Source organism: Brachionichthys hirsutus, chromosome 12, assembly GCF_040956055.1.
Source record: "Brachionichthys hirsutus isolate HB-005 chromosome 12, CSIRO-AGI_Bhir_v1, whole genome shotgun sequence".
In the NCBI taxonomy this organism is placed as follows: domain Eukaryota; kingdom Metazoa; phylum Chordata; class Actinopteri; order Lophiiformes; family Brachionichthyidae; genus Brachionichthys; species Brachionichthys hirsutus.
In genome coordinates this window covers 1,964,751-1,988,635 of record NC_090908.1, presented here as the reverse complement: position 1 = coordinate 1,988,635, position 23,885 = coordinate 1,964,751, and the positions used below count along the sequence as shown (strand labels likewise).

The following is a 23,885-nucleotide window of genomic DNA, read 5'->3' as shown; positions in this document are numbered from 1 at the left end:
GTCTCCGGTTCCGACCAAGGCCACGCCCTGTCCAAGCCAACTGGAGGAGGTGGCTTAACAGGCTGGAACCCGAGTTGAGGGTGAAGCTCCTCCCCAAAGCCAGAGAGAAATGTTGAACTCCCACAAACGCATTGCGGCTGCGCCGGCAGACGCAGGAATGTCGGGTTCGACCCATCATGGCTGTCCAGCCAAAAAGAGAATTTATGGTTTGGTATAAGATGAAGTTAAAATGTCCAGTTTGTGACATCATGCATCCGGATTCCTGAAGCGGTCAGAAGCACAAAGACGCTTCACGTAGGAAATGGCTTCAAAGAAGTTGTGCTAATTATTCCGGTGGAGGCTCATCACAGATACAGAAATATCAGCTTCTGACCAGCAGATAACCTCCCCCCCCCCCCCCTTCTCCCCGCCCACAGCGCCTCGTTTGACTCGACGGTGCGTCTCTGGGACGTCGAGCGTGGCGTTTGCATCCACACGCTGACCAAGCACCAGGAGCCCGTCTACAGCGTGGCGTTCAGCCCCGACGGCCGCCACCTGGCCAGCGGATCCTTCGATAAGTGCGTCCACATCTGGAACACGACGGTAAGCCTCTGCTTTAAACGGGAGCCGGCTCGTGACGATGGAAGCTAAGTGGCGGCGGCCATTGGTGTGTCTGTGCAGACCGGAGCCCTGGTGTACAGCTACAGGGGCACCGGGGGCATCTTCGAGGTGTGCTGGAACAGCATCGGGGACAAAGTCGGTGCGAGCGCGTCGGATGGCTCGGTAAGCAACGCTTCGTTACTCTGTACCCGGGAGGACTGAATACACAAACGGCTGCGTGTCGTTCATGCTGCTTCGCTCTTTACCTCCAGGTTTGTGTTCTTGATCTCCGGAAATAGCAGACCGGAGGCTCGTTGGTGAATCCTGGAATGTGCAGCAACTTGCCTGCTTCTGACGTCAGCAGACAAACTCGTTGTTCAAGAAGGAAACCCCCTTCCCCGGGGTGGGGGGGGGGCGGGCTGCAGCAGCTGCTGACTTCAGTGCAGTTTGTCCATGTGTGGGGGTTTTATTTTTATGATACACATGTTTGAAACTCTGGAATCCGGCTAAGAAGACTGGACCGAATCCAACGCCCTGGGTGCATCCATGTTTTAAAAGGTTTCTAATGAGGAAGTGGCGTCATCCTCCGGACCACCGCCCCCCCTCCCCCCGCCCCTCCTCCCGCTGTTAACACAGTGATGGGTTTTACACAGAGGAAAGCGTTAATGAGACGCACGTGTTTGGCTGTGAAAAGGTGACGGATTCCTCTGAACCAGTGTTGCGGGATGCTGAGCCTCCGGGCGTCGCCTGGCGACGGGATGCTGAACCTCCGGGCGTCGCCTGGCGACGGGATGCTGAGCCTCCGGGCGTCGCCTGGCGACGGGATGCTGAACCTCCGGGCGTCGCCCGGCGACGGGATGCTGAGCCTCCGAGCGGAGAATAGTGTGAAGAGCACTTTCTTTCTCCACAGAAGAACTGTTTAAAATCACATTTGAATGTGCCGCGAAAAGATTAGTGCTCAGCTCGCGTTTAAAAGCGAACGAGAAGCTGGCTCACGAACTGTCCTCCTCCGACCTGCTCCATCCACTCAAGGTCACAAAAGGTCATCTTGTAGACGAGATGTGAAAAGTGTTGTTTACGAAGAGAATATTCTCCCTTTCGGATGTAAATTTAACAATGTAAAGATATGTAAATTAGATTAATACACAGACGTATATACTGTGTATATGTGTTTCTATACACTTTATTGCCACCCTGAAGGGGCTCATTAACGGCCGGCGCTGCCGCGCCTCTGCTGACGATGCGCCCGGAGACCGCTCTGCATCAAGCGTGCGTCTGGTCAGCTGTTTGTGCCGTTTCTTCGTGTTCTTCAGTGAAAAGGGTGAATTCTCTGGTGAACTTCAGACGCAGGAGGGGAAAGTCATCGGGCCAGATAACCGCTCCAGTAAAAATTAACTTCATGTTTTCTCTTTGGTTCTTTCCTCTGAACAAGTTTCTTAAAATTCAGTCCGGACTTTGTCCCGAGGGTGACCAGCTGATCGGATGTGACGTCATCCAGGTCGTCTCCTGCCTTCCTCCGCTAAGACAAAGGCGGAATCTTCAGACGCTCACCACCGCTTTGATTTGATTTTTGTGCACTTTTCGTAATTGGCCATCAAGCAAATTTTGCTGAAAGTGAAGGGCCTCTTTTTATTTTTTAATAATGACTGCTTTTGTAGCCGCTGATTGATCCTTTCACATCAACAGAGGGAGCCGGTCCTCTTCCAGAGTCGGCCATCTTTTGATAGCAGCTCGGAATGCACAAAAACACAGTTTTTGGCCCCTGCAAGTTCTCCTACACCTTAGGAAGGAGGGGTGTTCAGTTGGTTGCGGTCTTAGCAGCTCGAGGCCACTAAATCCCAAACGCTGGACCTTCTAATGGATGGTTTGTTATTTTCTGACTTCGGTTGAGAGCCATTATTGTCTGTGTCAGACTGAGGCCTTTCTTGGCATGCGGAGGAGACCAGTACGGAGCAGGCGCTGGGACGGCTTCTGTCTCTCCTGCGCCCTGGTCCAGGGTGGGGGTCACATGTTTCGGGGAAGTCATTCAGTGGCTCAATAATAAATCACTCTATTTTGATATCAGAAAGTGTCTGAAATTGTGTTTGTCTGAAAATGTTCTATACACCTTGGCAGTAAGAATGACGGTGACAAAATATATTTCAATATTGTGTCTTTAATATCGAATTTTTCTTTTGCAAAAATATGAACAGGTAGAATTGCATTAACGTTAAATCACATACAGTTGTGCTTATAAAGCGCTTTATAGCGTGTGCATCACAAACCAGCATCTAATTCAATGACTTTACCAGGAGACCCTTTCAAGCGTCAACCTAGAAGAACATTTCTGTTTAATTCCAACTAACGACTTTGCGGCTGCACGTTTGATCCGATGCTGATAGCGTTTAAATGTGGAAATGACAGGAAAAGAAAGGGTTTAAAGAAAGAAATGAAATCAAAAGGCCAGTTCGGATCTGAGAAAATCTCCACAGGTCAGAGGAGACAATGTAAAAAGTAACTCGTAGGGAACATTGTCACCAAACGAAGGTGGAGGATCAGCCTTCCGAGTGCTTCACCGAGTTCTCCAGGGACTCGTCATCAGCGTCGTCCCGTAGCTCGCCGGAAATGTGGAGTTCAACTGTGCTCGACTCTGAACCTGGCAGGACAAGATAAGTGAAAGTCACTGGTGATCATGCTGTTTGTTACTCCATTGATAAGCCTGTCCTTTTTTGTGCACTGATTGACAGATAAATGGTCATTTCTGCAGGGTGGACATTTTTCAGTGCAGAAGGTCACAATTTGCACACATTCTGAAGCTGTTCAGTAAAAAAAAAAAAAAAAAACACCATGTTACTGTGCATTCTGGAATATGCAGAAGGATAGCAATAAAAGAAACACACCTGATGCAGAATGTGATTTCATGCTACTATACTTCAGAGCAGCAAAGAGAAACTAGATTAAAGACGATTCTGCATGGCTTTCCCATAATGCGTGTCATTGATTCATTTTCCATTGTGATCTATCATCCAAAAGGACTCAGAGGAGGGCCTCCATGATCAGACGGCCCCACACATATTATAGGATGCTGATGGGGGGGGTGAACTCCAGAGCCTCACCAGCCACTGAAAGCCCCGTTACCTTCCGAGAGGGCACTGACCCCGTCCGAGTGGGGCTGCCCGTTGCCCACGGAGCTCTTCTTGGCTTCCTGGACGTGACTCTGGTAGAGCAGAGTCGACCCCACCAGGGGGTTCTGTCCCGCAGCATTAGGCCCTGAAGTGGTAACCGAGTCCCAGGCCAGCTCCCGCCTCCGCTGCAGGCTGAAGTCCACATCAAAGCCCGTCCAGCCGTGAAAGGCCAGCGTGTTGAGGAAAGCCTGCATCGGGTTCAGAATCGCCTGAAGGAGTCCAGATGGAGAGGAGCGTAAGGCATGCAGGCATTTCTACAACGAGAGCTCTTCATCCTGCACGATGAAAGCTTCCACCCACCATGATGAACCATGTGATGAGGGCTACGTTTCTGATGTCCCTGAAACCGGGGCCGCTGATATCCGCCTGCATCTCCAGGTAGAAGAGCAGACTCTCGTTGACGATGTTGGGAATCCAGCTAAACATAAGCGACGCAAATCAGCCCGTTTTAAATCCATTCGGCAACGATTCGCTCCCGTGAAATAAAGAAATCCATTCAAGTCGAGTTTGAATCTAGAACAGGGAATGTCACATGCAAAACTTAAAGCGCTGCGAAAATTCGATTGCTCTCGGTCGGCGTTACCATTTTTTGTTTTTTTTTTCATTTCATTTTCTAACCGCTTATTCCGCTATCGGGTCACGGGCCAAGCTGGAGCCAATCCCAGCAGTCAATGGGCGAGAGGCAGGGGACACCCTGGACAAGCCGCCAGTTCATCGCAGGGCAACACAGAGACAGACAACCAGCCACACACACACTCACACCTATGGGCAATTTAGCGTCACCAATCAGCCTAGGCTGCATGTTTTTTGGAGGTGGGAGGAAGCCGGAGAACCCGGAGAGAACCCACGCAGACACGGGGAGAACATGCAAACTCCTCACAGAATGGCCACAAGCCGGAGACGAACCTGCGACCATCTCGCTGTGAGGCAACAGTGCTTACCACTGCGCCACCGAGCCGCCTCGGCGCTACCATTTAGTACCAAAATGAATACAGCCCAGATGTTTAAGTCAAACTAAACCTGCGTTCACACTGTGGTCCTGTAAAGACGTTGCATCCCACAAAGAAGTGTCAAAACAACATGTGGCTTTCCTCCCGGATGTCTTCTTGTCACCGTGAAGCCGCCACGCAAGCAACAAACTAAATGAACCGAGGCTGGCCTGGAGACGGTTGGGAACAAGGCACCTCGTGAAAGCGCAGCATGATCAAACCGATTATAACATGCTACTCAGTGCGCTTCAGTACGTGGAGTAAAGTGGTTCCAATCTTCTGAAGAAAACAACGTCTTTAATGAGATCATTCTGGGTGACGTACCAAATAGAGAACACCAGCATGATTTTAAAGAAGCGTATTTTTATCTCGTTGGCCAGACGCCGCTCGTTTTCCGTGTAGATTCCTTGTCGTCCTTTTAGCAAAGACGTCACTGCGTTGGAAGGAGGAGAGACATGTTGGGGACATTCCAGCGCACGTACAGTTCATGTCTGACCTGACGCACAACTTCCTGTTTGAGAGATTGGAGACCTGACCTGCAGACAAGGTCCGGTTGAAGAAGATGGGATTGGCCAGGAAGACGAGCAGCATCGGTGCGTAGGTGGTGACGTAGTGCGGGACGGCGTGCTCGAGGCCTCGCTCGCAGCTGCATCAGAAGCAACAGCAGAACAGCATGCAGTGGGAGTCGCGTTGACACGGACGTGCACGGACGTGCACAGACGAGCTGTCCTCGTGTGGAGGAACAAAGAGTCTTACTCTGAGATGGACGGGTAGTACAGCATGGTCACGCCTTCGATGCACAGCAGCACGGCCAGACCCCATGTGATCGTGTGGTAGAGGATAATGGTGCTGGCGAGAGAAACGAGTCATGAGGCCGAGCTCACGGCCTCAGTTCTGTGTGTGAAAGATGATATCTGCAAGGAATGTAGCGTCGGGGGGGGGGGGGGCTCGAAACACAAGACGTGAACCGTGGCGATCCGACTTTCAGACCACCGTGTTGTAAATGGAGTTGTGGAAGAAGCATCAGACTCGACAGTTTAAAGCCCTGTGCTACATATTTGTGTGTGTGTGTGTGTGTGTGTGTGTGTGTGTGTGTGGCGCCAAATGGCATGTGAGGTTCAGAGCACCTGAGTCCTGCAGATGTCTTCACCACCAGGAAGACGTCAACGGCGTAAAAGAACGTCCACCAAAACGAGGCACTGACAAACAGCTGGATCCACATCTGGAACAGAAAAACAACACTAGAATCATTAAACATGGAGTAATGGGGGAGTCTCCGCCCGTCCATGTCTTCATGCAGGTACGTCCATGTCTTCGTGCATCACAGCAGCTGAATCAGAACGTCTTCAGGACCAGACAGGACGACTGGCTGCCCTCCACGTACCGCCGTGCTGACGCAGAAGGCCTCTGGCCCGACGTCGGTGCCGTTGGCCGCTGAGATGCGGTCGGCAACGTTTGGCAGGCCCAGCCACACGGATGACCTCACAATAATACCTGAGAGAGAGAGACAACACACGGATGACCTCACAATGATACCTGAGAGAGAGAGAGAGAGAGAGAGAGACAACACACGGATGACCTCACAATGATACCTGAGAGAGAGAGAGAGAGAGAGAGAGAGACAACACACGGATGCAGGAAGAGGACAAAGTGAGTAATGCGTGCAAAAAGGCTGCACTTTGTTTGTTTATATCCTTTGAATAGCAGGTTATGTCATGGTAATACCCCCCCCCCCCCCCCCCCACCAGGTGCGTTTCATGAGGGTGTTTCCATTTCCTACTACTTCACTGCCACATGGGGAAATAGCCCCCCCAGAATGTTAATGTGATGCAGATTTCCCTCCGTTAAGCATTTTATTGGTTTGAAGTGTTTCATATAGCTCACTGGGCGCTAAGTACACCTGACACGCGTGACGTCATCTGCCCTCACCGGGATGGGGGGGGGGGGGCAGCGAACCAAAGATGAACGCAATTAAAACTGTAACTACTGCTTTAACGATGCTGCGTTCAAATCCACATGTGCCTGCAGGAAAAAGAAAAACGGGGTTCCGTTATTATGAGTCATTTCAGCTTTCACGCAACGCAAGATCCCCGTGACTCATTCTTTTGTGTAGCAATGAGCTAATTCACGAGTGTGCGTGTCGAAAACACGCGAAGCTAACCGCGGGGGAGGCTTGTCTTTCTCGCGTTGCCGTTTAAAGTTTTACTGTCTCTGAGCAAGCAGCGGATGATTAAAACGAGGTTCTCTTCTCCGGCGGTGGATCACATTTAAATGCTGCCTAATGCTTTCCGGTTGGACAGCTGGATGTAGTTCAACGCAAAGAAAAGTTATACGTTACATATCTGCGTGCGTAATAAGCGCCAACATGCAAACAGTTAAATATCTGCGTGCGTAATAAGCGCCAACATGCAAACAGTTAAATATCTGCGTGCGTAATAAGCGCCAACATGCAAAAAGTTAAATATATGCGTGCGTAATAAGCGCCAACATGCAAAAAGTTAAATATCTGCGTGCGTAATAAGCGCCAACATGCAAAAAGTTAAATATCTGCGTGCGTAATAAGCGCCAACATGCAAAAAGTTAAATATCTGCGTGCGTAATAAGCGCCAACATGCAAAAAGTTAAATATCTGCGTGCGTAATAAGCGCCAACATGCAAAAAGTTAAATATCTGCGTGCGTAATAAGCGCCAACATGCAAAAAGTTAAATATCTGCGTGCGTAATAAGCGCCAACATGCAAAAAGTTAAATATCTGCGTGCGTAATAAGCGCCAACATGCAAAAAGTTAAATATCTGCGTGCGTAATAAGCGCCAACATGCAAACAGTTAAATATCTGCGTGCGTAATAAGCGCCAACATGCAAAAAGTTAAATATCTGCGTGCGTAATAAGCGCCAACGCGCAACGCCGCGTTGCAGCGACCGCCCGTCACACGTGTCAGGTGTTCGTTCTGTACCTGCGCATCCCATGACGTCACACAGGCTGATGATGAAGAGTATCCGCGAGGAGGACGCGGGCCTCGGCAGCGGGTACTGCCCGACCCGCCTGTACCCCCTGCGTTTGGGCAGAAGTTGTAAAAGCGCAAAGAAGAAGCTCAGAGCGGAACTCCCCAAACCCAACCCCGCGAACAGCTCTGGCTGGAACCGGACCACGAACTCGGTCGCCGGATCCCGGTTCGGGCAGCAGAACGTCTCCAGCCGGGGGGATGCCATGGAGACAGCGGGACGCGGCGATGGGAGGAAGACGAGGAAGACGAGGAGGAGAGGAAAGGACTCGGTGCACGGCCCAGCTCGGGGACATCACGGGGTCGGGCCGTCATGCGCTTCCATTTAATCCGCGCAGTTCTGGTTTCACTGAGCCGCAACGCAACGAGCCGACAAAGGAATGCTGTGTGACGTGGCGTGACGTGGAATCAGCGCCAGTTGCGTCAAGCTGCTGCGTGTTTTACGCAGTTTATACGCGATGCAGCGAATGGATTAAAAAAACAACAGAGAAGAGGAGGGAAGAGGAGAGGAGAGGAGAGGAGAGGAGAGGAGAGGAGAGGAGAGGAGACTAATCTGGATTGAGACAGACGTCTGGAGACGGTTTGGAGCTGGACCAGGTTGTCTCGTTAAGATCAGTCAGGCAGAAAGACCTGAAAGCAGCAGAGCGTTGCTCTAAAGCTCTAAAGCTCTAAAGCTCTAAGGCTCTAAAGCTCTACATGAAGCTCGTTGTCTTACAGCTCCTCTCTCTCCTCCATGACGGATCAACACGGCATCCTCGATGCTTGTCCCGCTCACAGTCGATGGTTCCAAGACCCCAAGATAAGACCTGAGGCTGTAACCCCCCCCCAACCAAAAGATCCATTCATGGCATACATAAAAGGCTTATTATCCACTGATCTATTTAGAGCCTCGATTTGGACCCTCTCAGGCCAGATGTTTCACAATCAGCAGCAAACGGCTCTGGTGCATCACTTAGTCAGCAGAACCATCAGCAGAGACACTCTCTGCCCAAACGGGGAACTCTCCTAGCCTTGGAGACGAGGGGGACAACCTGGGAGACGAGGGGGACAGCCTTGGGGACAAGGGGGACAGCCTTGGAGACAAGGGGGACATCTTTGGAGACAAGGGGGCAGCCTTGGAGACGAGGGAGACAGCCTTGGAGACAAGGGGGACATCTTTGGAGACGAGGGGGACAGCCTTGGAGATGAGGGGGACAGCCTTGGAGACAAGGGGGCAGCCTTGAAGACGAGGGGGACATCTTTGGAGACAAGGGGGACATCCTTGGAGATGCGGGGGGCAGCCTTGGAGACGAGGGGGACATCTTTGGAGACACGGGGGCAGCCTTGGAGACAGCCTTGGGGACGAGGGGGAGACGCAGGTAGTTGGACAAACATTTTTCATGAGAAAGGACACGCTACAAACACTTAAATGTGATTTTATTTGAGGACAGACCAGCTTGTCCCACGAGGAGCGTCCAGTCAGACGGGGACAGACTTCTGTTCTTAACTGGTGGAACTCGTTTCGAGCCACTAAACCAGTCAGGTCTCGGTTCTGTGTTTGAGCAGAGTCATTTCCCTTCGTCTGACTCGTCCCCGTCCGGACGCCGCCCGTCCCCTGCTGGAGAGGATGGGTGTGGATGCACAGTGTCAAATTACACACAAATTACAGACCTGCTGAACCGGCGGCTCCTCGTGACGCTCACGCAGCCCGTTTCCTGAATAGAGACGTTTTGTTCGGGAGGAAGTTGCATCACGGCAGCTCTATTGAAACCAGATGGGGGACGGACGGAGCGTCTTTAAGGTCTGAGGGACGGTCCGGACGGGGTCTCAGCACGGAGCCAAATCGACTGGGCGATAAAGCGACGTTTCTTTGTGTGTAACTTTCCACCGTGATGTTTGCTGAGGGCAACGAGCCGCCGCATGAGTCTCCATGTCAAAGTGGGACGGCTGTGTTCTTCTCCAACCCTTTGATGAGCGGTGAGTCTCTGATCCCGCTGCAGCTCTAGAGCTTCACAGAGCTTCAGTTTGTGTGACTGCCGGTTTAACTTCAGATGTGGAATCCGACTGGTCTCCGGTTCACGACGCCGCCTTTAATGGACGTCTCCTCGCCCTGCAGAGACTCATCGCACAGGTGAGGCGTCAAAGAACACACAATTACAGGAGAGGGGTTGTCGGTCTGAAGCCCGGTGTTTGAGCATGCAGCTCCGCTTGTGCTCCACTCTTTTTCACAGGGTGCATGCGTCAACCTGAGCACTCTGGACGGGGTGTCCCCCCTCCATGGAGCCTGCATGCAGGGACACGTGGCTTGTGCCAAACTTCTGGTGGAAAAGGGAGCAAATGTCAGTAAGAAAACGTCTTCTGGATATAAGATGAAGTTTTTACACGTTCCTGCTCTGATCATCTGCAAATCATTGTTGGGGGGTTTGCTTTGTGTTATTTCATGTTAGTTAGAGATTTACCAAACACACACAGACAGACACGCACAGTAACACATTAACAAACTAGAAAACGACAATCAGAGATTGCAGACCCCGCCTCCAATAGACTATTGGATCTTGTGAGACAGTAAACAGGGCTTCCGGATCAGAGGGGCCAAACCTGCTCTAGCTTGCTGCTCCGGAATGTACTACAAGCCATCTTCTGGACTCTTTTTCCCATCATGCCATTCGTGTCCCTCCCTCTTAACGTGGCAGTTTACAGCACAGGCACGATTCCAGATGTAAAAATAATTCTAGAATCTGGATCCAGATCTGGATCAACACCATTCTCGGGGAGGACCGAGCCATGGACAGAACCTTGCTTGTGTAAAAATTTCAAGTCGATTGGGTTACTAGTTTTTGAGTTATGCACTCGGACAGACAAACAGACAAACAGACAAACAGACAAACAGACAAACAGACTGACAAACAAACAGACAGACAAACAAACAAACAGACAGACAAACAAACAGACATACAAACAAACAGACAGACAAACAAACGCACCCAATTGCAATACCCTCGCCTCCGCTTCGGCGAGGGTAATGAAACGCTGCACAGACAGTGAGACTCGCCACAGGAGGACAGGACAGGACAGGACAGGACAGGACAGGACGTGGTTCCCTGCTCACGTATGACCCGGTTATATACGTCCCGCGGGTAAGATCGCTTTATGTCTGATTCCTGCTGATTTCACAAAACCCTCATGACCCGCAAGGTCGTGGTTCCCTGCTCTCCGGCATTGGTGGGTGGAGGACGGCAGCCATGACAGCTGAGAAAACGCTGTAATAAAAATCAGGCAGTCAGCACAGAGAACCATGCAGCAAGCGAACGCCTGCATCGCCTGATGTCTGTTAATTAACACAAATGTACCCCCCCCCCCCCCCCCCCCATCAGGCGAACAGCTCCACCGTGGGTGGAGAAACTCCTCTGTCAGAGGCGTGTGCCCGGGGACACGTGTCCTGCGTGTCCCTGATCCTTCAACACGGAGGGAGCCCGTCGGGAATCAGCCACTCCAGCTCTCCGATCCACAGGGCGGCAGAAAAAGGTGGGACCCCCCCCCCCCCAGGATTCAAAGCTCTGACCTCATCGTGATGTCACTCTGTCCAGGTCAAACCGAGTGCCTGGAGCCTCTCGTTCAGCACGGCGCAGACGTGGACCAGCACATCAGCCAATCAGGTGTCCCGCTTCATGTCGCCTGCTCCAATCAGCATCTGGGTACCGTGAAAAAGCTGCTCCGACTCGGTAAACAAACAAACACATTCATGCATCGCCTGCATAATGTGTAAAAGCTGAAACTTTGCATTTTGACAATTCGTCAATGCTCAGATTGTGCTAAGGGGAACGCTAGCGCCACCTGTTGAATAATATCATTTTCAACGCTGGACTGTTGCTTGTAATAGATTACTTCCATGCCAGAATACCAAAGGCTGCTGATTCAAGATTGCATGACCTGCAGCAGCGAAGACATGACTGACGCTCTGCGGGACAAAGTCCACAGCTCCTGGTGATGTGAGGACATCGTCTGTCTGTCCCTGCTCTTTCAGGTGCTAGTGTGAACAACTGTGCGTCTGGGGAGTCCCCGCTGCACACAGCGACTCGTCTGTCCAACCCCGAGTTGGTGTCCATCCTGCTGGACCACGGGGCCGCACCTTCCCTGAGGAACAACGAGGGCAAACACCCGCTGGACCTCGCCCCCCCTGACAGCCTGGTGGCGCGGCTGCTGAGACAAGGAGGTACTCAACAAGTATAGCATCGTCGTGAGGGCCCCCCCCCATTACTAAACACGTGCCGGTCGTGACTCCTGCTTCTCCGCTGCTACCTGCCCAGGAGTGTCTCCTCTGATGCAGCTCTGTCGGTTGCACATCAGGAAAACTTTGGGCAAGCAGAGGTTGGCTGAGATTCACAAGCTTCACCTTCCTGCAGAGGTGAAAGAATATCTTCTCTACCATTCAGAGCCACTGAGCAGCTGACGCGCAGGAAGCGTTTCCCTGCGCCGGCAGCAGGGGGCGCACTTGTACAGCGTTGCGAACAAAACCGCGGCTCATGGCTGAAATGGTATGATTAAGTCTCTTCTTCTTTTGTTATAATCCAATTCTCAATATCAATATTAACTTTTATGTGAGAACTTTAAAGTCTTTCAGCAACTTTTTTTTATCATTAAATATTCACAAACATTAAGATGTGCATTTTTTAAATCAGAATCTTTTCTCATAAGGTTTAATATACTTTGCAAAATGAATGTTTAATAAGATTTTATATGCTAAACTAATATTTTTCTTATTATACAAGCCTCTGCATTCATATACGCGTGTAGCTTTGCAGCAGCGCTGCTCTTCCTGATGCCGTGTGTTCATTATTTTAAATAAATGTGTCCTCTAGGACAAGGGACAATGATGATAATAGTAAATAATAGTTAAATCATGTTTTTTTTATATGAAATGTGATTTCTACTGTTTATAATGCACTCATTAAAAACTGGTAATACGCACTGTGTACATTGTATATATACATAAACCGTATATTTGCATGGCATTTGCATGGTTCTAAATGACTCAGCGCATTCATGTTCAAAGAAGAGACTCCTTTTCACCTGGATCCATGTTTTTGGAGGGGGAGAGCGAGCCGGAGAACCCGGGGGGAACCCACTCAGACACTGGGAGAACCCAAACACCCGACGCACCAGCTGAGACGCACCAGCTGAGACGCACCAGGCTCTCCCACTCCGTCTACCAACAGCCGTTACTGGGGATGCTCTCCCAGGACGAGGGAACCACGACGCTTCACTAGAATAGAATGAGCTCCAGAACAAACAACGAAAGGCCACCCTCCGGGAACGACCGGCTTGAGGCAACCAACAGGGTCCACTGTTCGGACCCTTAGATATGACTCGTCCTGGTTGCGTCGAGCAGGCTCCGCCTCCTGCAAACGGCGACGCTCGACAACCTTAGTTTACACATCAGAACAACAAGTTGTGATCATTCCCTGGCTCCGAGCAGGATCTAGTTACAGATAAGAGAACGAGGCCACAGTTGGGTTGTGTGCCCCCCCCTGCCCCCCCCCCCCCTCCCTTCTTCCTGCAGTAATTGCTTTGGTAATTTTAGTCTGCCAGCGTTGGGTTGAAACAAACGGACAGAGATTTCCTCTCGCTCCTTCTGGTCTGGGGGGGGGGGGGGGGGGTTCAGACACTTCCTTGTTTTCACATCGTACTACCGGTAATGAGTTTATTAAGAGAGCGCACGTTAGCGGAACAGGAGCCGCTGTAGTTTCTATTAATGCTCAAATAAAAACGACAAACTTTAATAAATTGGTGAGTATTTATTTACTGTTGTTTATATTACTGCAATGAAAAAAAACATACAATATGATCACAAAAATACTATCTTTTGCAATAAATACACTTTTATCGATCATCATCAGCCTTAACAAAAACAGTGTTGATTTGATGCCTCAGTCTTTAAAGTGTCTCTGTTGTACTCTCTGTTCCTATAGCGACGCCACAGCCACTCACAGGTCCCTAGCGGCAGCCCTCCTCGCCTCCGTAGCAGCAGCCTGTGAGGAGGAGGAAGAGGAGGAAGAGGAGGAAGAGGGGGTTCATGTCAGGCGTCCCTCTGCTGGTCAAGATGGCTGCTGGGAAGCCCCCAGCTGGAAGAGCCACAGCAGGTTGAGCATCACGAGGGTCAGCACCAAGCCGACGAGGACCTTCTGCTGCCACAGACACGCGTTCAGCTTCTCCTCCAGCCGGGAACTGCAGGCCATCACTCGCATGAGCTGGGGGGGGGGGGGGAACAAACACCGGTTCAGTGACTTATTGTCGTTTAATGAAAGCCAGCGACGGATCCCGTTCTCACGCAGAAGGACAACAAACTCATCTTAAGCACACAGACTCGACGTAAAACATCCACAGACACATATTCAGTAGATATTAAATGTGTTTCATGCAGAAACAAGTAAAACGATGACAACTGGTGCTTTTAAGCTTTTAAGGCTTCATTTCTGTAACCAGTAGCGAGTGGAGGACGGCTGGGATGTAATCAGGAGTTTCATGTCGGCAACGAAACGGAGCAGCTATTTGTTCAGGAATGATTTCAGCGAGTCGCTGCCAGGAAGCCAGTCTCACATTTATGCAGCGGAATGCTAAAGTCAGAGGCGAGAACGCGCCGGCGACGCTAAACAAAGGAGTGACGATAATTATGAGAAAGCTCATCCCAAGCATGACTGACCCGACGTGCAAACCACGACTCGTGAGGATCTCTGGTGAACATGCATTCATTGATGTTCACCCGACCGTGTTCAGGCATGACATCCTGGATCGAGGAGTATCCATGCGAACAGACGCCGCGTGAATGAGCGGCCGCGGCTCGTCCTCCGTGAACTCACCGCCGTGTTTAGTTCCTGTTGCTCGTTGGTCTCGGACTCCACAGAATTTTCTCTGAAAAGACTCGGTGCGGGTTTAGCCCTCTCCAGAACATGACAGCGCAACCTGAGGAAGGGGCACAGCCCGATGAATGCAGGTCTACAGACCCAGCAGTGAACAAAGAGAGCCCCCGCCCCCCCCCAGTGTCAGACGAGGGTGAAAGGTCAGCGCAGACACACCTGTGTTCCATGACCTTGGTTTTCGGTACTTCTCTCCAGAACTGTGCGAGCTCTTGCGATACGGCGCTTTCCATCTCAGCAGCCATAACCAAGAATCTGTCCTGGGGAGACGCCTGAGAACCTGCATGAAAAAAGAAAACGTTAATGGAAGCTATTATGTTATTATTGATAAATCCAAACTGTTAACAAATCTAGCGCAAGACAAGACATTAGTGGGGGAAAAGCAAGCATATAAAAGCTGGTGGGGGGGGGGGGCAATATAATCCTGATTCCTCTGAGTCATGTGCAGAACATCAGAACCGACAGCTGACTTTGAACTCGCATTCCGCCTGGCGGAGTTTATAAATCGCTCTTGAATTAAAGTGTCCCTTTGTGAGGGTTCGAGTCCGTTCCATGTGAGGGTTCGAGTCCGTTCCATGTGAGGGTTGGAGTCCGTTCCATGAGGGTTCGAGTCCGTTCCATGTGAGGGTTCGAGTCCGTTCCATGTGGCCGCTCGGACCAGAACCGTTTGCAGAGCTCTACTTTGTACCTCCATGTAGAGACACCACTATATCCACCGACGCCCCCGCTTCACAGCAGCTGCTGCTGGGCTTCACCCGGTACTTCTGCGGTGCGGTGGTGCGGACCTGTGGAGACACCAGAACAGAACCATCAGCCAAATCCTTGTAGCGGGTGCACCTTAAACGCAAGCGCAGGCACACACACACACACACACACACGCGCGCTACTCACCTTAAAGGCCACCTGATTTTTGGTCACATTGCTCAGAATAATGAGGCTTTTCTTCTCCATCTCCTCCGAGCCTAAGCTGAGCTCCTCTGCAGGGCTGCAGGGAGAAGAGGAGCATCGAGGGAGTTACGTGAGGAACGGGTCCGGATGGAAACTCGTGGATCGAGTCATTCTGTGCATTCATTGGCTTGCAGTCCTAGCATGCTTTGTTGTTTCCACCTTTCATGCCGTGCTGCTACACCTCTCGTCTCTGCGCGGTGCGATTATTCGGTGGCTTATAGCTCTTCCTTCACCGCTGATCTGCGTCAGCGAGTTCTTCCTGCAGGCTCTCGTGTGAACATTTCTCAGCCGTGGACCAGCTGTTTGCAGGGCTATCATTTTTCAGTTCAACAACAATGACTCCTCTACTCGACAGGCAACGGCGCTCGCCTTAAAGCTCTTCTCATTTTAGTTGGGAATGAGCTTTTGTGGCAGGAATAAGAGAACCACGAAACAGCAGGTAGAATTCTTGCGGAGCTGAATGAATATCTGATCAAAGAATCGACCCGTTGCCTTTACGACTGTCGGGTTTACTGCTTGTGTGACACGATCTCAGATGCTTTTTCTTGACCCTTGTGGATCCAGATCTTGACGCTGCATCTGGTTGCATTTCTAGTCGCAGCCTCTCGCATGCAAACAGGATTAATGACTTTTATAGTGGGGACAAAAACCGGGTCCTTGGGGCCTGATAGAGGGAACAGACAGACAGACAGACAGACAGACAGAGCTGTCGGTGCTCCAGAGGAGGCCGGACCACGCCAGCATCTGAATGGGTCACCGTGACATTTGCTGGTACCGGCATGTTTACACACCGCTGAAGGTGCTGCGGCCCACAAGCTGGTTAATTAACCATCCAGACAGCAACGTGACAACGGGGAACAGTTCCCTGCTGAATGTTTGCTTGGACTGTCTTCAAGTCAAAGACAAGACATTTATTCATGACGAAGACGGCAGTAAGAGGAAGAGGTTTGCATTTCATTGCTTCTGGACTTGGACCAATTAGAACACATTTATTACTTCTTACGATTCCTTTTGATGCAGCTCGGCTTTAAGAAGAACAACGATGCGTTGGTTTCTTCTTCTTCATGTGTTCCTTTCTACCGTAAAACAGCTGCTTTGTCTGGAGCGTAACATCAACAGTCTTTGAGCTCTGGGAACCTTTGACAGGCTCTACCCCTCCCCCAACCACAGCTCAGAAAGACTGCAGGCTCATTTAAATCTGTTTATCAGTAGAGCTCACAGTCCAGCGCTGTCAGAGCTGTCGCCCTCTAAAAACACAACTCAACATTATTCCTGAATGTGGTGGTTTGATGTTTGTAATGTTAGTGGATTTAGAAACAAGGAATCATCAGTAAGGTTCATCCTCTGGGTACCAGGAATGGTTGAATAAAGATTCACAGTAAATCATTTTAGCATTACTGCCAGCAGAAAGGGAGACTTTTTCTCAATACTGAAGTTGGAGTGGAGGGAAGGCGGGACGACCCACCTAACATCAAGCAGAGGCCCTCTGAAGGTGGTCAGAGGCTTCTTGAGTCCTCTGGTTCGGTTTTTCGTGTCTCCTTTATCGCTGTCCTCTGACCTCAAGCTGTCTTCCAGGAAATTCACCTGGAACAACAAAGAGCATTTATGATACTGATAAAGTAAGGACGCGACTCTTATCGCGCTCCTTCCCTGAACATGAAATGTTCGGCCTTCGCCCTTCACGTGGAGAAAACTATCAGTTAACGAGTCTCGACAGAAACCACCGTTATTAAAATAGACGCTTTGGTGAAGTCTTCATTTGGCTTTTGCAGAGTCCTCCCTGATGACTCATGCAGACACCGAAGGAAGAACGGGCAGTAGGTCTATAGAACCAAAAGAACCCATAAACTCGTGTCTTTGACCTGGAATAACCTTGACCTTGAGTAACTGAAGTCCAACCAGAGCAGAAGTTCTAGTTTTGTTCCTAAATGGCTTGGCTGCAGCTGAACTCCCACAAACTTTGACCCAAATCAACCAGACTGATCAGGAGACCATGAACACGCTGACGGCACGGAAGTCGTGAAATGTCAGCAAGAAGAGTCGACCGTAATAAAGCGGTTTCACAGCGACTGTGGCGCCGCAGATTGTGTTAGCAGAGGCTAACACAGGAGGAAATGGGGCAAAGGTGAGCAGACCTCGTGTGTCACGGGAACATTTATGACTCAGAAGGGAAGCGTGCCGTTTGCTGGACGAGCAACGAAACACGCCTTCTCTCTGAAACGTGTTGACTGCCATGCGACCGCCACAATGAAGACACCAAGAGATAATCAGCGGCTCTATTTATTCACCGTTTTAAAAAGAGAGGGCGACACAATTAGGTGCTCTTGTGACTGGACAATGTGAAGCACACTCAAGTGTTAGTGAAAAAGGTCTACTTGGTGTTACACAGATGTGGAATAAATTACAGAGGTTTGTTCGTTAGTGCTGATTTTGACACGTCTCATAAAATCACATTACAGATTAACAAAGAACAAACTAAATGGAGAGAAAATCATGCACAAACAAAAACATATTAGGCCACATTTAAACAACAACAACAACAAATTCTACACATTGCGTGTAAGATCTGAAATTAAAACACAAATGTTTTTTGAAGATTTGTATAAATCCTTGACGGAAGGATTAGTGAAATGTTCATTAACGAGTGTTTTCTGATTGCACCATATATTAAGACACAAGATACATAATCAGCTGTCCGGAGAGTCTCAGACCGGGTCCAGGACAATGTGAGGACACACGATGCTCGTTAAAACAAAGTTAGCTTGGCTAAGTATGCAGTACAAAGGGTTAATAACTTACTTTATTAAAATGGTAATAATCTTAGCAGCGTCTCATTTAGGGTTAAAAGACAATTGTTCAATGGCAGGAGTTCTCGCTGCTCTCTTTGAGGCAGTTAGAGGGAAATGCGACTCAGAGTTTACCTGATATAGTGCAGAAGCTAGGCTACTTCACTTAGCCTACGTCCCTTAAGAACAAAGTCGGAAATCGTGTGGTCTTTAAACAGCGCGTTGAAATTTGGAAGGTCAGATTGAAATGTGTTGGTCCGGGACAGGCCAAGCGATGAACATGGCCAGGTGTGGAGATGACATCTGGCATCAGCTGACGGAGAGGGACGTGCACTCGCTGTCATTTAAAGCCACGCGAGTGCACCTGCCTTTCCAGCCTGGTGAACTCTTCTGGACTCTGAGCTCCACGTATGGAGGAGATCCTACACTGCCTTACTTCCTCCAGCCCTTGTTTCAAAAGAGAGAAAGAGGAAATTAGCTTCCTGAAACCGCCAAGTCGCTCGGCAGCACCGTGGTGCCGGGAAACCGGAACAAGTCAGGTTCGGAATGAATGCAGGCAGTGGTGAGAAAGGGGAGGGGGGGGGGGGGGGGTGTGTAGATGGCTGAACGTAGAGTGACATGGAATGCACTCAGACAGGCTTGAATTCCCAGATTAATTCAATTCCACAGACACAACACAAGCGATGAGACAAAAAAAGTCGTATTCACTAGACCAGATGAAATGGGTTTGTGAAACTCAGGCAGCCCCCCCCCCCCCCCCCCCGTCCTTGCTTGTGAGTAACCGAGGCTTTCTGAGCATGCCCCCGTTCAACCATGATCCTAACACCCCTTCACAGACAAGCCGTTCACCTGGGAACTCTTTCAGGTGGTTTTTGGGTAGCAACTTCCCAGAGCGGTGTTAAATTCAGAATAAACACGTACTTACAAAATCGTTAAATGCATCGCCTTTGTGCTGTTTCACAACACACAAATGTTTCTGGAATAAGAAGACATTCAACAGCCTTCCGTTAACGTGTCGACAGGAAGTCACGGGAGGAACAGCGAAAGCTGGATCGGTTAACCATTACCTTTTAAACCTGAATACTCCTCAACTAGCCACAGAGGAGCTCTTGGTGGTTGTTTTTTTTATATTCTCACACATACTTAAACTCCCACATCCTCACTGTGTTTGCATTATTACTGTTGTTTGGCTAGTCGATCTGGTTAGACGGATGAATATTTACCGGATTCCTCTACGCAGTTAACAGAGTTTAATAATGAATCAAGCAAAAACAAAGAACTAAGAGGGAGATCTGCACTTTATGTCTCCAGACTTTGTGAGACTAAACTGCTGTGCATGAGCGTTGTGGTCACAACACAGGCTCTGCTTGCTTTAGGCTTGTGGGATCTAGTACACAAAGTTTTGTGTACTAGATCTCTCCATTGGATAGCGTTTGTGTACTAGGTCTCTCCAGCGGATACAGTTTGTGTACTAGACAGTGATTTTCAAAACCTGTCAATAGTTCCTATAAACTGCAGCTCAAGCGAGTCCTGGTTCTCATATCCAGTAAAAGTAAATAGCTATGCTTCTATAAAACATCAACACAATGATGATAACATCAATGCTGCTCTTTGAAATAGATCCCCTCAGATGACCCCTTTAATTCTCTTCCTCTCTCTCTGTATGGTGCAGGACAGAAAAGAAGCTGGATAGACTATAAGGCGAGGCTGGATCGTCCTGTGGGGAGCGAGTGGAATACAAACTTGAAGCAGGTACCTTTTTGGGCTTCACAGCAACATCAGAGTTGTAGCTGGACTCCAGGGCATCCTTGCTTTCCGTGTCCTCCTCTTTGCTCTCGGTGTCGTCCTCACTGAGGACCGGTCCGTTTTCACAGATGGGCGTCTGGAAGTCGTCATCAGGAAGAGGAGGGTAGCTGTACCTGAAGGAGTCCTGCAATGCAGGAAGAAACAATGTAAAAGCTTTAGAAAGTCACGACTTGCATTTGAATAAATATGTCGACACAGCTAGCGAAGAAATGAGAATTCATTTCTCACAAGAGCAAACACAACACAAACGTTCCATGTCCGGAAGGCAAGATGATGATCAGGACTTCATTTGTGAACAAGCACAGCAATGAACCTGACATCATTCATTAAAACAGTTTAACGCTTAATGTCCCAAACAAAGAAAGCCAGAACAACCTACCGTTCCACCCAAAGAAGGTGGGAGGTACTCGGCACCTATGAACGATTGGATCTCGGATTTGGATGCGAACTTGAGTTTGCTGATTGCTTCAGGGCCCAACCAGGACCTCACAATCTTCCACGCAGCTGAAATAAGAGCAGTGTTCAATAATTAAGGTCATATTGAAAATTGAATTGAGATGAATCACAGATTGACCTAAAACTCAACACGATTGTACACGCTGCCCCAAGAAGCTCCTCCTCACCATTCATGATCCAAGGCATATCCACGATGATCATTTTGGCTAAAAAGAAAAACGAAAAGAGAATAAAAACATTACAGCATCTGTAAATCGCTTCAGATTAATGAACACATGAATGTCAATCAACAAATGTTGGGTGCTCATGACAACCTTTGTTACTTACATAAAAACTTTGGATAATACACTTTGAAGCAATTGATTATGTACTTCACAAAATCCATGTCCTAAAATAAAGCAGAAACAGACGCCGATATTAAAAAAGAGGCGTCCTTCATTTATAAACGATGCGCTATGCATTTACAACAGGGCGAGTTCCTCTGAACAATGCACAAATATTCACCCTTGAATAATAACGCAGAGAATTGATCTGTAATTTTCTCATCATGCCATTGTGTGACTTTTTAACCATTTCATTGCATTCTGGATTAGACTGGCCACTCTAAGCGACCGTCGGATTTAAAGGCCACTTTAATCTCCAACGTGCAAAATCACTTAAGAGCATCACAGCTCCTGTGGAAAGACGAGGATATCGAAGTATTTTAACAACTAGAAAGTGCAAGCAAATGGTCTGTAAATAGCGTGAGAGTGCATCTTATTTAACAAGGATGGAATTCAAATCAACTTTTCTGACAGGTGCGTGAATCTGACTAGACAACGAGGTAGCAAGTCCTGATTCCGGTGCGACACGCTGAAATGGTGCTTCCTGTGAAGCGGCCTCGTCGGGTACTTACGATATTACTGATGCCGGACTCCGACATGTCGTACACAACAGTGAGAGGCAATCCCGGTTCTTTTTTCGCATAGCGCTCCAGCCAGAAGGCAACATACTTCTTCTTGTCTATAACACTTTTTGCATCCTTGACATGCAGCTTTACTCTAAACCAAACTAAACACAGAGATTAAAAAAAAGGATTACATATTAGTTGTTTTGTACAGTTTTAATGGAAACAATATTTTGTCTAGCTGTTTATAAGGACACAGTTCATATAACAGATCTGTTATAGAATGGGTACATACAGAGCTTGTTGCCCTCCTTGTCGTAACCGTGGAGATACAAGGCGCCTGATTCAAACATCCATCTGGGAATGACGCTCTCAGTCAGATCTGAAACATGCAGGCAGACACACATTACACTGTTAACGACTGTGTTATAATCTAATCTCTGGGTATACAAAACATGAAAGCGATGAATAAAAAAGGTGTAAATGAAACATTTTAAAATAGAAATGTATACTATCTTCTAGTTTTAACTCTTTTGCCACCACAAACACACAGTTGGAAGTACAGCGGATCAACAACAACAAACAGTATGAACCACAAATCTGCACAGATGTGCTTTTCCTATGTTTCTGCAGAAAGTCTTTCATTTGCTTTTAATTATGGGGTAGCGAAACGGCAGAGGGCTGCCACGTCCTGAAAACCTGAAATGTATTGATCTGACAAGAAACAACACCAAAAAGATCCACATCAAAAGACACAGACCCCGGCTACTAATGGTTTTAATAAATTAGATCACCTAAAAATAACATTTGTCGAGCCTGGTGAAAGAGAAACAGTGGGGACTGTCCTCATGGGCAGCTTATGAATGGCGGCCATTTAGATCTGATTAGCAGTGCAAAGTCGACCAACGCTCCGCGTCACATGATGGCAGCGTCAACACTCCTAATTTGAGCTGGAGGGGATTTTGAACTTCAATTGTATGTAGGATCAGGAAACTGAAACGTGTCAAACTCTTGCATTCAAGGACTGGCCAGATTCACAATCATGGTTACGAAGTACATAACAATGTAGCTCAAGAGTTTACTGAAAGTATATTTTTATGCAGAATAGCAATGCTTTTTGTTATTTATTTTCATGATGATTAGTTTGGTGCCAGTTACTTGTAGGGAGCGGATCAAAGAAAGCTCCCCTCCAGGCTTCCTACCATTCACACAGAACTCTTTTCTCCACTGAAAGCTTTCATTGATCATTTTCAAGGCATCGTCAACGACATAACTCCTCCATCTCAGATATCCTTCCGCCAGAGCGTCGTCGCTCTGCAGCCTCTCCACGTCTCTGGGGTCATACGAGTCTGGAGGCGGAACACAAACAGGTTCACTCACATGACGCTCAAAGGCTCAAAGGCACAAAGGCACAAAGGAAGTTTCGCTTTCAGCCGCATTCCTGCATCAGAACGCTCGCTGCCTCAGCCACGGTGGTTTTTGTTACTGTGACGTGAACGCAAATAAAGTCCACCTCGAGGCCATATTGTTTACTCACAATGTTTCCTCATCTAAAACTATTGATTGCCTTCGATGTGATAAAGAGCTAAAGTTAGCCGCTGAAGCTTATCTGAGCATTTAGGTCATGTCAAGTAGCGTTACCGGTGGTTATAACCAGTACACATTAAATGCAGAGTATTTAAACCTTAAATAACACAAAGTTCAGAGGAAAAAGTTCCCACTATCTTCTTTAAAGTAACCGGTTTACCTTGAAGGAACTCGTTTTTAAATCTCTGCCTCGTCTCCTGGATTTTCTTCTCAATGTCCTGCGAACATAGTTTCCTCAGATTAGACGGGCCGCTTTGAAGACGAGCGGGAACGCGTTCTAATTATAACACAATTATAAGCTCACCTGATCCCCTCCGTGCTCTTTGATTTCAGCCATCTTCCGCTGTCACCGGCTCTCTGTCCCCGTGTGGGAGTTCCTCGTTAGCGAGCTATTAGCCGACGCTTAGCTCGATGAATCAGGGCGAAGTGTGAAACTGACGTCCTGTCGCAGCCATTTTGGTTCCCGCCGTGACCACGCCTCTCCGCTGGAAGCGTTCTTTTATGATGGAGACCGACAGAAAGGCGTTTATCTCGTTGTCTGCGTACTTTGGTTCGTTTAGCAGAGAGCTCCACATAAGCTTTAGCTTGATGACGTCGACTCGCTGCTGTTTGTTTACTATCTCCCCCTACCCACAATGCACCCGGAGACCGGAAGTGTTTGACTGAGCTCGCGCGCAGAAGTGACATGCTGGAATATGGAGGCTCGCTGTCTGCTTCCGAACATTTTAGCTTCCTGAGCTGAAACAAGAACCCGAACGGGGCGGACTCGAACCGGACCGCGTCTCCGA

The 23,885-nt window shown here is 48.8% G+C and overlaps 3 protein-coding genes across 4 annotated transcripts; 1 reads left to right on the top strand and 2 right to left on the bottom strand.

The window, feature by feature from the left end:
- Nucleotides 1-2,733: 2,733 nt before the first annotated feature.
- gpr143 (G protein-coupled receptor 143) lies at nt 2,734-7,943 on the bottom strand. The gene is made up of 9 exons (XM_068746641.1): nt 7,688-7,943; nt 6,117-6,226; nt 5,860-5,954; nt 5,489-5,581; nt 5,269-5,378; nt 5,057-5,165; nt 4,044-4,161; nt 3,697-3,952; nt 2,734-3,214 (listed from the first exon to the last, which is right to left on the bottom strand). Exons 1-9 carry the CDS (start codon nt 7,941-7,943, stop codon nt 3,114-3,116), a joined length of 1,248 nt encoding a protein of 415 aa, XP_068602742.1. The 3' UTR covers nt 2,734-3,113.
- Nucleotides 7,944-9,395: 1,452 nt separating this feature from the next.
- Nucleotides 9,396-12,682, top strand: LOC137902281 (ankyrin repeat and SOCS box protein 9-like). 2 transcript variants are annotated; one of them, XM_068746361.1, is made up of 7 exons: nt 9,396-9,691; nt 9,766-9,845; nt 9,946-10,053; nt 11,089-11,239; nt 11,302-11,436; nt 11,739-11,927; nt 12,022-12,682. In XM_068746361.1, exons 1-7 carry the CDS (start codon nt 9,607-9,609, stop codon nt 12,162-12,164), a joined length of 891 nt encoding a protein of 296 aa, XP_068602462.1. In that variant the 5' UTR covers nt 9,396-9,606; the 3' UTR covers nt 12,165-12,682. The 2 variants fall into 2 exon arrangements, with proteins under 2 accessions (XP_068602462.1, XP_068602463.1); XM_068746362.1 differs by lacking the exon at nt 9,946-10,053.
- A 677-nt stretch (nt 12,683-13,359) lies between these two features.
- Nucleotides 13,360-23,479, bottom strand: mospd2 (motile sperm domain containing 2). Its single transcript, XM_068746168.1, has 15 exons — nt 23,402-23,479; nt 23,258-23,315; nt 22,713-22,859; nt 21,806-21,892; nt 21,520-21,674; nt 20,952-21,012; nt 20,792-20,830; nt 20,548-20,672; nt 20,119-20,292; nt 17,042-17,160; nt 15,520-15,613; nt 15,317-15,413; nt 14,788-14,908; nt 14,572-14,674; nt 13,360-13,962 (listed from the first exon to the last, which is right to left on the bottom strand). Exons 1-15 carry the CDS (start codon nt 23,432-23,434, stop codon nt 13,810-13,812), a joined length of 1,566 nt encoding a protein of 521 aa, XP_068602269.1. The 5' UTR covers nt 23,435-23,479; the 3' UTR covers nt 13,360-13,809.
- Between the last annotated feature and the right edge of the window lie 406 nt (nt 23,480-23,885).

What these genes read in the sequence shown, in the direction of transcription:
- mospd2 (XM_068746168.1), bottom strand. Translation starts at nt 23,434, where the DNA reads ATGGCTGAAATCAAAGAGCACGGAGGGGATCAG. An exon ending in AAGAGCACGGAGGGGATCAG is followed by an intron (nt 23,316 to 23,401) that starts GTGAGCTTATAA and finishes CTATGTTCGCAG; the next exon opens with GACATTGAGAAGAAAATCCA. An exon ending in TAAAAACGAGTTCCTTCAAG is followed by an intron (nt 22,860 to 23,257) that starts GTAAACCGGTTA and finishes TTCCGCCTCCAG; the next exon opens with ACTCGTATGACCCCAGAGAC.
- gpr143 (XM_068746641.1), bottom strand. Translation starts at nt 7,943, where the DNA reads ATGGCATCCCCCCGGCTGGAGACGTTCTGCTGCCCGAACCGGGATCCG. An exon ending in TACTACCCGTCCATCTCAGA is followed by an intron (nt 5,379 to 5,488) that starts GTAAGACTCTTT and finishes CTTCTGATGCAG; the next exon opens with CTGCGAGCGAGGCCTCGAGC. An exon ending in ATGCTGGTGTTCTCTATTTG is followed by an intron (nt 4,162 to 5,056) that starts GTACGTCACCCA and finishes GCTTATGTTTAG; the next exon opens with CTGGATTCCCAACATCGTCA.
- LOC137902281 (XM_068746361.1), top strand. Translation starts at nt 9,607, where the DNA reads ATGTTTGCTGAGGGCAACGAGCCGCCGCATGAGTCTCCATGTCAAAGT. An exon ending in TGCAGAGACTCATCGCACAG is followed by an intron (nt 9,846 to 9,945) that starts GTGAGGCGTCAA and finishes TCTTTTTCACAG; the next exon opens with GGTGCATGCGTCAACCTGAG. An exon ending in GAAAAAGCTGCTCCGACTCG is followed by an intron (nt 11,437 to 11,738) that starts GTAAACAAACAA and finishes CTGCTCTTTCAG; the next exon opens with GTGCTAGTGTGAACAACTGT.